This window comes from Ciconia boyciana, chromosome 31, assembly GCF_034638445.1.
Source record: "Ciconia boyciana chromosome 31, ASM3463844v1, whole genome shotgun sequence".
In the NCBI taxonomy this organism is placed as follows: domain Eukaryota; kingdom Metazoa; phylum Chordata; class Aves; order Ciconiiformes; family Ciconiidae; genus Ciconia; species Ciconia boyciana.
This window is the reverse complement of record NC_132964.1, coordinates 937833-951285: the sequence shown is the minus strand read 5'-3', so window position 1 is coordinate 951285 and position 13453 is coordinate 937833. Positions and strand designations below refer to the sequence as shown.

At 74.9% G+C, this 13453-nt stretch overlaps 2 protein-coding genes and 1 long non-coding RNA gene across 3 annotated transcripts in view; 1 reads left to right on the top strand and 2 right to left on the bottom strand.

The window, feature by feature from the left end:
* The window catches only part of LOC140645106 (adhesion G protein-coupled receptor L1-like), a gene marked incomplete at its 3' end in the record, with an annotated part of 87856 nt that extends 80982 nt beyond the window's left edge, over positions 1 to 6874 (top strand). Inside the window, 1 exon segment of the mRNA XM_072848325.1 lies at positions 6855 to 6874. Within this exon segment, the coding sequence (XP_072704426.1) occupies positions 6855 to 6874 (20 nt within the window).
* LOC140645200 (uncharacterized) lies at positions 359 to 1321 on the bottom strand. Its single transcript, XR_012039950.1, has 3 exons — positions 1196 to 1321; positions 1027 to 1113; positions 359 to 520 (listed from the first exon to the last, which is right to left on the bottom strand). It is a non-coding gene; the product is annotated as an uncharacterized lncRNA (long non-coding RNA).
* LOC140645191 (erythropoietin receptor-like) lies at positions 1900 to 4865 on the bottom strand. Its single transcript, XM_072848491.1, has 3 exons — positions 4709 to 4865; positions 2677 to 2827; positions 1900 to 2055 (listed from the first exon to the last, which is right to left on the bottom strand). Exons 1-3 carry the CDS (start codon positions 4810 to 4812, stop codon positions 1900 to 1902), a joined length of 411 nt encoding a protein of 136 aa, XP_072704592.1. The 5' UTR covers positions 4813 to 4865.
* Positions 6875 to 13453: the final 6579 nt, after the last annotated feature.

Sequence of the window (13453 nt, the reverse complement as noted above, 5' to 3'; positions counted from 1 at the left end):
CTCCCTCGGGGCGTCCCGGGGACCCCTGTGCCACGTCCCCTCCCTGCGTCCCCCTGTCCCCGCCGCGGGGGTGTCCCCAGCCCCGACCCCCCCCCCCCCCGCGTTACGAGCAGAGCACGTAGGGGGGGGACGGGGCGAGGGGCCCCGGCCCGGGGGGGTCCCCGTCAGCGGGGGGGTCCCCGTCAGAGGGGGCCCATTTGGGGATGGCGGGGGGCCCCTTTCTGGGGGGCCAGGTTGGCGTAGGGCCCGCGGGGCGGGGGCTGCCGGGGGTCCCCGGGGCGGGGGCTGCCGGGGGGCCCCGGGGCAGAGCAGGGCCGAGCCGGGGTCGAAGAGGGTGTACTCGAAGCTGGAGGCGGGCGAGGGGCCGGCGGGGGGGCGGCGGCGGCGGTGGGGGCACCTCCGGGGGGGGGCCCTTGCCCGGGGGGGGGCCCACCTCCTCCACGGCGCTGGGCAGCTCCTCGGGCTCAGTGCCACCCCCGGGGGGGGCCCAGGGAGCCCCCACCCCCTGGCACAGCCAGAGCTGGGGGGCATGGGGTCAGGCACCCGGGTGGGGGAGCCCCCCCGAACACCCCCCTAAACCCCCCTTCAGGGTAACACCTCCCCCTGACCCCCCGTTGGGGTAACCCCCCGGTCCCCCAACACCCTCCCACTGGGGTAGGACCCCCCATTGGGGTACCCCCCCAATACGCCCCCATTGTTGGAGGACCCCCCAATGCTCTGCCTTTGGGGTAACCCCCAAATCCCCCTTTGGGGTAACCCCCAAATCCCCCCAACGCCCCCCTTTGGGGTAACCCCCCAAAATCCCCCAATGCCCCCCCTTTGGGGTAACCCCCAAATCCCCCCCCCAACGCCCCCCTTTGCAGTAGGACCTACAATAACACACCCACCCCCATGTTAAACCCCCTAATTAGCATAGGGCCCACCCTCCCCTCCCTCCGGCCCCCCTCCGGCCCCCCTCCGGCCCCCCTCCCCATCCACCATTACTGTAGGGCCTACATAACATCCGCCCCCCAGGGCCCCCCATACCTGGAAGTTGCCCCGTAGGCGCTGAAGAGCCCCTCGAACTCCCGCTCGGGGCCGGGCACCGGCGGCCACAGCTTCTTCTGCAGCAGCCTGCGGGCACAGCCCCCGTGCGAGCCCCCCGTGCGAGGCCCAGGCCGCCCCCCCCCCCGGCCTCCCCCGGCCCCCCCCGTACCTGCGGTGGCCCAGGAGGCCGAGCAGCCCCAGGCCCAGGAGCAGCAGGGCCAGCAGGCAGGACAGCCCCAGCGTCACCGGGTCCACGTCTGGGGGACGGGGCTCAGCGCCACGGGGGGACGGCGGTGTCGCCCCCCCCCCCCCGCCGTGGCCCCGCTCAGGGGTGATGGCGGCCCCCATCCTCCCCTGTCCCCCCATAGCCCCCCGGTGTCCCCACTCGCTTGGGGGTGACAGCTCTGTTCCCCCTTCCCTCTGTCCCCACATCCCCCCATGTCCCCAAGTCCGTCCCCCCGTCTCCCCCATCCCCAGGTCCCCACATCCCCCTGTCCTCCCCATCCCCCCACCCCCGTGTCCCCCCATGTCCCCCACACCCTCCGTGTCCCACAGTGTCCCTCCATGTCCCCCCGCCCCCGTGTCCCCCATGTCCTCCCGTGTCCCCCCATGTCCCCCACACCCTCCGTGTCCCCGTGTCCCTCCATGTCCCCCCCACCCCCGTGTCCCCCGTGTCCCCCCATGTCCCCCACACCCTCCGTGTCCCCCAGTGTCCCCCCATGTCCCCCCACCCCCTGTGTCCCCCATGTCCTCCCGTGTCCCCCGTGTCCCCCCACCCCCGTGTCCTCCCATGTCCTCCCGTGTCCCCCCATGTCCCCCACACCCTCTGTGTCCCCCAGTGTCCCCCCGCCCCCGTGTCCCCCACATCCCCGCTCACCAGGGGGTGACGGCGGTGGCGGGGGGGGACCAGGGGCTCCAGTAGCCGCCGTAGCTGAGGCCGTCGGGGCGGGCGCGGGCCCTGACGCTGTAGGGGGTGCTGCCCCGCAGGGCCCCCACCCGCTGCTCCCGCCGCCCCGCCGCCACCCCCACCTGGGGACGGGCGTCAGCGCCGGGGAGCCCCGGGACCCGCTGGGTCCCCGCCGCCCCTCCCCCAACCCGGGAGGTGCCCCCCCAGGAGCCACCGACCCCCCGGGCCCCACTGGATCCCTCCTGCGACCTATGGCTCCCCGGCCACCAGGACCCACTGGATCCCCTACCACCCCCCACTGGATCCCCCCCGGGACCCACCAGACCCCAACCACCAGGACCCACTGGATATCCCTCCCCATCCCCCCGGGCCCCACTGGATCCCCCCTCCTCCCCCGGGCCCCACTGGATCCCCTACCACCCCCACTGGATCCCCCCTGGGACCCATCAGACCCCAACCACCAGGACCCACTGGATCCCCTACCACCCCCACCCACTGGATCCCCCCAGGCCCCACTGGATATCCCCCCCCCGGGCCCCACTGGATCCCCTACCACCCCCACCCACTGGATCCCCCCTCCACTCCCCACTGGATCCCCCCGGGCCCCACCGGACCCACAGGATCCCCTCCTCCCCAGTCCCCCGCGCCCCCCCGGAGCCACTGGATCCCCAGGGCTCCGTCTCCCCTGGGCTCGGGGGGGGCTCCCCCAGCCCCATGTGCTGGGACCCCCCCCCGCTCCCCACCGTGCGGGGGGGCAGCCCCGGGGCCTGCAGGGCCAGCTCGTAGGCCAGGCTGGACTCCAGGTAGGGGCTGGGGGGCTGCCAGCGCACGCAGAGCTGCCCCCGCGCCCCCCCCGCCGCCGCCGCCGACACGTTCTGGGGGGGCCCAGCAGCACTGGGGGGGGGGGGCGGGCGTCAGGGGCGGGGGGGGACGACGGGGACCCCGGCGGCTCGGCGCCGCCCGGGCCCCCCCCACCCCGGCCCCCCCCCGTACCGACTTGGTCGATGAAGAGGGTGCGGGGGTGCAGGGGGGGCGCGGGGGGGGGCGGCAGCACCCGCAGCTCCAGGGGCAGGAAGGCGACGGCGGCGGCGGGCGGCAGCGAGCACCAGAAGCGGGAGCGGTTCCCCGCGTGCGGGCGGCCGCCAGCGCACAGCCCTGCCAGGGCTCCTGCCTGGGGCAGGGGGCAGGGGGCAGGGGTCACCGGGGGCAGGGGGCAGGGGGCACTGGGGGCAGGGGGCACCGGGGGCACTGGGGGCAGGGGCAGGGGTCATCGGGGGCAGGGGCAGGGGCACCAGGGGCACTGGGGGCAGGGGGCAGGGGTCATCAGGGGCAGGGGGCACCGGGGGCAGGGGTTATCAGGGGCAGGGGCACTGGGGACAGGGGGCACCAGGGGCACTGGGGGCAGGGGGCAGGGGTCATCAGGGGCAGGGGGCATTGGGGGCAGGGGTCAGGGGCATTGGGGCAGGGGCAGGGGGCACCGGGGGCAGGGGGCAGGGGTTATCGGGGGCAGGGGGCACCGGGGCAGGGGTCACCGGGGGCACTGGGGGCAGGGGGCAAGGGTCATCAGGGGCAGGGGGCATTGGGGGCAGGGGTTATCAGGGTCAGGGGGCACTGGGGTCAGGGGGCACCAGGGGCAGGGGTTATCAGGGTCAGGGGGCACTGGGGACACTGGGGTCAAGGGTTACCAGGGTCGGGGGGCACTGGGAGTAAAGGGCAGGGCGCACTGGGGTCAGGGGACGCTAGGGTCGGGGGACACCGGGGTCGGGGGCACTGGGGGCAAAGGGCAGGGGCCAGGGTGGCACCGGGGGCAAAGGGCACGGGGCAGAGGGCGCCGCGGGTGGAGGGCGGGGTCACGGGGCACTGGGGTCGAGGGGCGCCCGAGCCGGGGGGCAGAGGGCAGGGGTCGCGGGGCGGAGGTCACGCACTCGAGGCGGTACTGGAGGCGGAAGGGGCGGGGGTCGGGGGGGGCCGCGCTCTCCCAGAAGCAGGTGAGGTCGTGCAGGCGCCGCGAGAAGCACTTGGGGTCCAGGGGCTCGGCCGCCAGCAGCACCCGCGCTGGGGGGCACGGGGGTCGGCACGGGGGTCTGCACGGGGGGCACGGGGGGGCACGGGGGGGCACAAGGGGGTTTGTGCAAGGGGGGTTTGTGCAAGGGGGGTGCACAAGGGGGGTCTGCACAGGGGGAATGGACGGGGAGGGTGCACGGGGGGGTCTGCACGGGGGGTGCACAAGGGGAGTGGACGGGGGGTCTGCACAAGGGGGGTCTGCACAAGGGGGTCTGCACAAGGGGGGTGCACAGGGGGAATGGACAGGGGGTCTGCACAAGGGGGTGCACAAGGGGGTGCACGGGGGGTGCACAAGGGGAGTGGACGGGGGTCTGCACGGGGGGTGCACGGGGGTGTGCACGGGGGGCACAGGGGGAATGGACGGGGGGGTCTGCACGGGGGTCTGCACAAGGGGTGCACAAGGGGGTTTCCACAGGGGGTCGCACAAGGGGAGTGGACAGGGGGGTCTGCACGGGGGTCTGCACAAGGGGGTGCACAAGGGGGTTTCCACAGGGGGTCGCACAAGGGGGTCGCACGGGGGTGCACAAGAGGGGGGTTGTACGGGGGTCGCACAAGGGGGTTGCACGGGGGGATTTACACGAGGGGGATTTACACGAGGGTCCCCGCGAGGGCCCGCAGCCCCCTCCCCGCTCCCGCCCCCCTCCCCGCTCCCGCCCCCCAGCGCCCGCCCCCGCCCCTTGCACGAGCCCTCCCCCAAGCGCCCCTCCCCACCTTCCACCTCGAAGTCCCCGGCGGCGGCGGCGGCCGAGCCCCCGGCTCCCCGCGGGCGCAGGCCAGGAGCCCCCCAGGGCCAGCAGCACCCCGGGGCCCGCCATGGCGGGTGGGTGCTGCGCTGGGCGCTCCTGCCCCCCGCCCGCACCCGCTGATAAGGCCGGGGCCGCCCCTCCCCCCCGGGGGACCCAGGCGTTTGGGCGGGGCCCTGGCCCGGCGTTAGCCCCCTCTCACCCCCGGTCTGGGGGGGCAGATAAGGCCCGGGGGGGGGGGAGGGGATGTTGATGGGGCTGGGGGGGGGGGAGGGGCGGCCCGGACGCCTGGGTCCTCGGGGGGACAGCCCTCCCCCCCCCGCGACCCCCAGAGACGAGGCACAGGCGGGGGGGAGGGGAGCGGGCTTTAATGGGCCACAGGCGGCACGGGGAGCAACTGGGAGGCACTGGGGGATACTGGGAGGCACTGGGAGGGCACTGGGAGCAACTGGGGGAGCACTAGGAGATACTGGGAGCAACTGGGAGGTACTGGGAGATACTGTGATGATACTGGGAGGGCACTGGGAGCTACTGGGAGCAACTGGGGAAGCACTAAAGGATACTGGGAGCAACTGGGGGTACTGGGACGCACTGGGGGAGCACTGGGGGATACTGGAGGCAACCGAGAGGGCACTGGGGGATATTGGGGGATACTGGGGGACACTGGGAGCTACTGGGAGGCACTGGGGAAGCACTGGGGGATACTGCGAGCAACTGGGGGATACTGGGAGGCACTGGGGGAGCACTAGGGGATACTGGGAGCTACTGGGGGGCACTGGGGGATACTGGGAGGCACTGGGGGAGCACTAGGGGATACTGGGAGCTACTGGGGGGGCACTGGGGGATACTGGGAGGCACTGGGGGAGCGCTAGGGGAGCGCTAGGGGATACTGGGAGCACCTGGAGTGGTACTGGGCGATACTGGGAGCAGCTGGGGGGCCCTGGGATCACGGGGGGCCCCGCCCCCCCCGCCCCCCCCGCCGCCCCTCCAGGATCAGCCGCGACTGGCGCTTGATGGGGGCGGGGGAGGGGGGGGGGGCGGCTCCTTCCTCTGCGGGGACCCAGCGTGAGCCCCACACCTGCCCCACGGCCGCCCCACACCTGCCCCACACCTGCCCCACGGCCGCCCCACACCTGCCCCACGGCCGCCCCACAGCCCCCGTGGCCCTCAGACCCCCCAGGCCCCTATAGCCCCCCGTGATAGCCCAGCCCCCATAGCCCCCTATACCACCCCAGCCCCCATGGCCCCTATAGCCCCCATAGCTCCCAGCCCCCATAGCCCCCCCAGCCCCCCATGGCCCCTATAGCCCCCAGCCCCCCATGGCCCCTATAGCCCCCACAGCCCCCATACCTCCCCACCCCCCATGGCCCCTATAGCCCCCAGGCCCCCATGGCCCCTATAGCCCCCACAGCCCCCTATACCTCCCCACCCCCTATAGCCCCCAGGCCCCCATAGCCCCCCCCAGCCCCCCATGGCCCCTATAGCCCCCACAGCCCCTATACCTCCCCACCCCCCATGACCCCTATAGCCCCCAGCCCCCCATGGCCCCTATAGCCCCCACAGCCCCTATACCTCCCCACCCCCTATAGCCCCCAGGCCCCCATAGCCCCCCAGCCCCCCATGGCCCCTATAGCCCCCACAGCCCCCATACCTCCCCACCCCCCATGACCCCTATAGCCCCCAGCCCCCATGGCCCCTATAGCCCCCACAGCCCCCTATACCTCCCCACCCCTATAGCCCCCAGGCCCCCATAGCCCCCCCAGCCCCCCATGGCCCCTATAGCCCCCACAGCCCCCTATACCTCCCCACCCCCCATGGCCCCTATAGCCCCACAGCCCCCCCCCCCAGCCCCCCATGGCCCCTATAGCCCCCAGGCCCCCATAGCCCCCCCCAGCCCCCCTCACCGTCGGAGCTGTGGGGCAGGGCCGTGGGTCCTCGGGGGCCGGGTGGCCGTGCTGCAGCAGGGACTCCGGCTGGGGGGCCGGGGGGACCCCGAAATGGGTCAGGACCCCCAGACCAGCGCAGGGACCCCCAGGAGCCCCCCAGAGGGGCTCAGGGCCCCCCAGACCCCCCAGACCAGCTCAGCCCCCCCAGCTGGGGTCAGGGCCCCCCCAAGCCCCCCCCGGTGCCCACCTGCTGGGGGGTGCTGGGGGGGGGGCGCTGGGCCTGGGGGGGCCCCCGCCGCCCCCCCCGCAGCGCCGCCCGCCGGGCCCGGGTCTGCGCCAGCAGCTGGGGCAGCGTCTGGGGGTCCCCCGGGGGGGGCTGCGGCTGCCCCCCCCCGTCCTCCTGCCGGGGGAAACTGAGGCACGGCCACACCCTCCCACCGCCTCCTGCCCCACGGCGACACAGGCCCCCTGCCCCATGGGGACCCACGTGTCCTCCCCCCCCGGCACCCAGGTCTCCCGCCCCATGGAGACCCAGGTGTCCTGGCCCACGGGGACCCACACGTCCTGCCCCACGGGGACCCAGGCCTCCTGCCCCACAGCACCCTGCCCCACGGGGCCCCAGGTATCCTGCTCTGCTGGGATCCAGGTGTCCTGCCCCACGGCAACCCACATGTCCTGCTCCCCAGCACGCAGATCTCCTGCCCCACGGGGACCCAGGCCTCCTGCCCCACAGCCTCCTGCCCCCTGGGGACCCACATGTCCTGCCCCCCAGCACCCAGGCCTCCTGCCCCACGGCCTCCCGCCCCATGGGGACCCAGCCATCCCACCCCACAGGGACCCACATGTCCTGCCCCCAGCACCCAGGTCTCCCGCCCCACAGGGACCCAGGCCTCCTGCCCCCCGGCCCCCCAGGCCCCGGGGACCCACATGTCCTGCCCCACAGGGACCCAGGCCTCCTGCCCCACAGCCTCCTGCCCCCCAGGGACCCACATGTCCTGCCCCCCAGCACCCAGGTCTCCTGCCCCACACCGACCCAGGCCTCCTGCCCCACGGCCCCCAGCCCCCGGGGACCCACATGTCCTGCCCCACAGGGACCCAGGCCTCCTGCCCCACAGCCTCCTACCCCCAGGGACCCACATGTCCTGCCCCCAGCACCCAGGTCTCCTGCCCCACAGCGACCCAGGCCTCCTGCCCCACGGCCCCCCAGCCCCGGGGACCCACATGTCCTGCCCCACAGGGACCCAGGCCTCCTGCCCCCCAGGGACCCACATGTCCTGCCCCCAGCACCCAGGCCTCCTGCCCCCAGGGACCCACACGTCCTGCCCCCAGCACCCAGGCCTCCTGCCCCACAGCCCCCCACCTCCTGGGGACCCACATGTCCCGCTCCCCAGCACCCAGGCCTCCCGCCCCACAGCATCCTGCCCCACGGGGACCCAGCCGTCCCCCCGCAGGGACCCACACGTCCTGCCCCACAGGGATCCGGGCCTCCCGCCCCACGGGGACCCCCACGGCCTGCCCCCGGCTCACCAGGGCCACGTGCCGCAGGCGGCCGGCCAGGTGCTGGAGGCCGGCGCTGGCGGTGGCCAGGGCCCGGGTCACCTCGGCCAGGTCACGGCGGGCGGCGTCCCCCTGCCGCCGCTCCTGCGCCAGCCGCTGCCGCAGCTCCTCCGCCCGCCGCCGCGCCCTGCCACCCACCGTCAGCGGCACCCCGCGCCGCGCACCCACGGGGCCCCCCACCACCCCGGGACCCTGCGTGTGGGACCCACGGAAACCCCCCCACCACCACCCTGGGACCCCCGCGTGTGGGACCCCCACGTGTGGGACCCACGGAACCCCCACCACCTCAGGACCCCACGTGTGGGACCCACGGAACCCCACCGCCACCCTGGACCCCCACGTGGGACCCACGGAACCCCACCACCTCAGGACCCCACGGGTGGGGCCCACGGAACCCCATCACCCTGGACCCCACGTGTGGGACCCACGGAACCCCACCACCACCCTGGACCCCCACGTGTGGGACCCATGGAACCCCCACTGCCCTGGGACCCTGTGTGTGGGACCCACAGAACCTCCCGCCACCCTGGACCCCCACACGTGGGACCCACGGAACCCCCACCACCTCAGGACCCCACATGTGGGGCCCACGGAACCCCACCGCCACCCTGAACCCCCACGGGTGGGGCCCACGGAACCCCACCGCCACCCTGGACCCCCACGTGTGGGACCCACGGAACCCCACCACCACCCTGGACCCCCACGTGTGGGACCCATGGAACCCCCCACTGCCCTGGGACCCCTGTGTGTGGGACCCACAGAACCTCCCGCCACCCTGGACCCCCACGTGTGGGACCCACAGAACCCCCACCACCTCAGGACCCCATGTGTGGGGCCCACAGAACCCCACCACCACCCTGGACCCCCACGTGTGGGGCCCACGGAACCCCGCCACCCTGGACCCCCACGTGTGGGACCCACGGAACCCCCACCACCACCCTGGACCCCCACGTGTGGGACCCACGGAACCCCACCACCCTGGACCCCCACACGTGGGACCCACGGAACCCCCACCACCTCAGGACCCCACATGTGGGGCCCACGGAACCCCACCGCCACCCTGAACCCCCACGTGTGGGGCCCACGGAACCCCGCCACCCTGGACCCCCACGTGTGGGACCCACGGAACCCCACCACCCTGGACCCCCACGCGTGGGACCCATGGAACCACCTACTGCCCCGGGATCCCCACGTGTGGGACCCACAGAACCCCACCGCCACCCTGGACCCCCACGCGTGGGACCCATGGAACCACCTACTGCCCCGGGATCCCCACGTGTGGGACCCACAGAACCCCACCACCCTGGACCCCCACGCGTGGGACCCATGGAACCCCCACTGCCCTGGGACCCCGTGTGTGGGACCCACAGAACCTCCCGCCACCCTGGATCCCCACGTGTGGGACCCACAGAACCCCACCACCACCCTGGACCCCCACGTGTGGGGCCCACAGAACCCCACCACCCCAGACCCCCACACGTGGGACCCACAGAACCCCACCACCCTGGACCCCCACGCGTGGGACCCATGGAACCACCCACTGCCCCGGGACCCCACGTGTGCGACCCACAGAACCCCACCACCACCACCCTGGGACCCCCATGTGTGGGACCCACACCCCCCACTGCCCCGGGACCCCCACGTGTGGGACCCACACCCCCACTCCTCCAGGGACCCCCAGCACTCAGGGGTCCCACCCCCAGAGACCCACATAGCTGGGTGGGGCCCCAGGTGTCCCACCCACAGGGACCCACATGTCCGGGCCCCAAGGGACCCCTGTGTCCCACCCACAGGGACCCACAGGGACCCACATGTCTGGGCCCCGTGTCCCCCCCACTCCAGGGACCCCCAAGGACCCGGCTGTCCCGCTCCTGGGGGACCCAGACGTCCCACCCCTAGGGACCCAGGTGTCCGGGCCCCGTGTCCCCCGTCCCCTGACCCCGGGTTCCCCTGTGTCCCCCGTCCCCCTGACCCCCGGGTTCCCCTGTGTCCCCCTGGTCCCCCGTGTCCCCCGTGTCCCCCTGTCCCTGTGTCCCCCGTGTCCCCCCGTCTCCCCGTGTTCCCCCATGTCCCTGTGTCCCCCGTGTCCCCCTGTCCCCCTGTCTCCCCCGTGTTCCCCATGTCCCCTGTGTTCCCCGTGTCCCCCGTCTCCCCATGTTCCCCATGTCCCCCAGTCCCCCCGTGTCCCCCATGTCCCCCGTGTCCCCCTGTCCCCCGTGTTCCCCCATGTCCCCTGTGTTCCCCATGTCCCCCTGTCCCCCTGTCTCCCCCGTGTTCCCCATGTCCCCTGTGTCCCCCGTGTCCCCCGTCTCCCCCATGTTCCCCATGTCCCCCAGTCCCCCCGTGTCCCCCTGGTCCCACCTGTCCCCCGTGTCCCCCGTCCCCCCCTCACCCTGCCCGCTGCCCCTCCCCGCCGTAGCGCAGCCGCTGCAGCCGCTCCCCCAGCGCCGCCGCCTCCGCCCGCAGCTCCCCCAGGGCCAGCGCTTGCCCGCGGGCCAGGGCCACCAGCCCCTGGCCCACCGCTCGCCGGGCCGCCCGCTGCGGGGACAGGCGTGGGGACGCGTGCGGGGACGCGGGGACGTGGGCGTGGGGATGTGGGGACGTGGGGCAGGGGGACGCGGGGACATGGGCGTGGGGATGCGGGGACACAGGGACATGGGGACGTGGGGACACAGGGCGTGGGGCATGGGGACGTGGGGACGTGGGGACGCAGGATGTGGGGTGTGGGGACACGGGGGACGTGGGCATGGGGACGTGGGGACGCAGGATGTGGGGCATGGGGACGTGGGCGGGGGGATGCGGGGACACAGGGACATGGGGACGTGGGGACACAGGGCGTGGGGACGTGGGGACATGGGCATGGGGACACAGGGACGTGGGCGTGGGGACGTGGGGACGCAGGATGTGGGGCATGGGGACGTGGGGATCTGGGCATGGGGACGCGGGGACATGGGGTGTGGGGCATGGGGACACGGGGATGCAGGATGTGGGGCATGGGGACGTGGGCATGGGGACATGGGGACGCGGGGACATGGGCGTGGGGATGCGGGGACGCGGGGACGTGGGGCAGAAGGACATGGGGACACGGGCGTGGGGACCAGCCAGGCCACCTTCTGTGAGGCCACGCGTGGGGACACGCGCTTGGGGCTGCGGGGACACCACGGGGACAGGGACGTGGGGACACAGGGACAGGGGACGTGGGGACACGGGGACAGGGAGGTGGGGACACGGGGACAGGGGACATGGGGACACGGGGACAGGGAACGTGGGGACACGGGGACAGGGGGACGTGGGGACAGGGGGACACGGGGACAGGGACGTGGGGACAGGGGACGTGGGGATGTGGGGACACGGGGACAGGGGGACGTGGGGACACGGGGATGTGGGGACACGGGGACAGGGACGTGGGGACATGGGGACAGGGGGCAGGGACGTGGGGACACGGGTGCGGGGGCAGCCAGGCTGCCCGCTGTGGGGACACGGGGACTCGGGGTGGGGAGCGCCTGGGCCGCCCGCTGCCCCACGGCCGGCCGGGGGACGGGGACGGGGACGGGGGGTCCCGGGGTCCTCACCTGGGGGCTGGTGCTGCCGGGGGGCAGGGAGGCGGGCGGGGGCGCGGGGGGCGGGGCGCTGGGGGGCTCCTCCGGCGGCTCCGGGGACTCGCGGGGGGCTCGGGCTGGGGGCGCAGGGGGTGGCACGGCCCCGCGGGGGACAGGGCCCCTGCCCCCAGGTCCCCAGCGGCCCCCGGCCCCACTGCCCCCAGCCCAGCCCCGTACCCCAACTCCTCCTGGGCCCACCCTGGCCCCCGAACCCTCCCGACCCCCAGAACCCCCTGGCCCCCCAAGCCCCCCGGCCCCCGGCCCCCCGTACCGTCCCCGGCGGCTCCTGGCCCTGCTCCTCCGCCAGTGCCCGCGGCCGAGCCCCCACCTCCTGCGGGGGCACCCGTGGGTGCTGGGGGGCTCCACAGGCACCCACCTGCCCCACAGGGTCCCATCCTGCCCCACGGGGACCCTGCCTGCCCCACAGGCACCCACCCTGCCCCATGGGGAGCTGACTTGCCCCCTGGGGCCCTGGCCTGCCCCACAGGGTCCCACGCTGCCCCACGGGGACGCTGTCTGCCCCACAGGGACCCACCCTGCCCCACAGGGACGCTGTCTGCCCCACAGGGACCCGACCTGCCCCACAGGCACCCACCCTGCCCCATGGGGATGCTGTCTGCCCCACAGGGACCCGACCTGCCCCACAGGCACCCACCCTGCCCCCTGAGGCCCTGGCCTGCCCCACAGGGTCCCACCCTGCCCCACAGGCACCCACCCTGCCCCATGGGGATGCTGTCTGCCCCACAGGCACCCACCCTGCCCCACAGGGATGCTGTCTGCCCCACAGGGACCCGACCTGCCCCACAGGCACCCACCCTGCCCCATGGGGACCTGACTTGCCCCCTGAGGCCCTGGCCTGCCCCACAGGGTCCCACCCTGCCCCACGGGGACGCTCTCTGCCCCACCGGCACCCGCCCTGCCCCCCGGGGTTCCCCTGCCCCCGTACCCGTTCCCGGCCCGCCCCGCCCCGGCGCCCCCCCGGCCGGGGGCCGCTCCCCCGCCGCTCCCGCAGCTCCCGGAGCTGCCGCCGCCGCCGGCCCAGCTCCGCCTCCAGCTGCTCCAGGCGGCCCCGGGCGGCGCCGGCCTCCTCCTGCCCCACGGCCCGGCTGGAGCGGCGGCCCGGACCCCCGGACCCCGCCCGCGGGAGCCCCAGCCACGGGACCCCCACCCGCGGGACCCCCACCCGCGGGACCCCCAGCCATTGGACCCCTACCCCCGGGACCCCCACCCCCGGGACCCCACCCCGCTGGGGACCCCAGCCATGGGACCCCCAGCCATGGGACCCCCACCCCGGGACCCCCACCCGCTGGGGACCCCCAGCCATGGGACCCCCAACCACGGGACCCCCAGCCATGGGACCCCTACCCCGCTGGGGACCCCCAGCCATGGGACCCCCAACCACGGGACCCCCACCCTGGGACCCCCACCCCGGGATCCCCACCCCGCTGGGGACCCCCAGCCATGGGACCCCCACCCCGCTGGGGCCCCCCACCCAGGGACACAGCGCCTGGGGACCCCCGCCCCGCAGAATCACAGCTGGGGGACCCGTGGGACCCCACCCAGGGAAACCAGCACCCGTGGTGACCCACGGGGACCCGTGGCACTCAGCACCCATCGGACGCGCCCATCCCACCCAAGGGACCCTCACCCGGGGGGAGTCGCGCCCGTGGG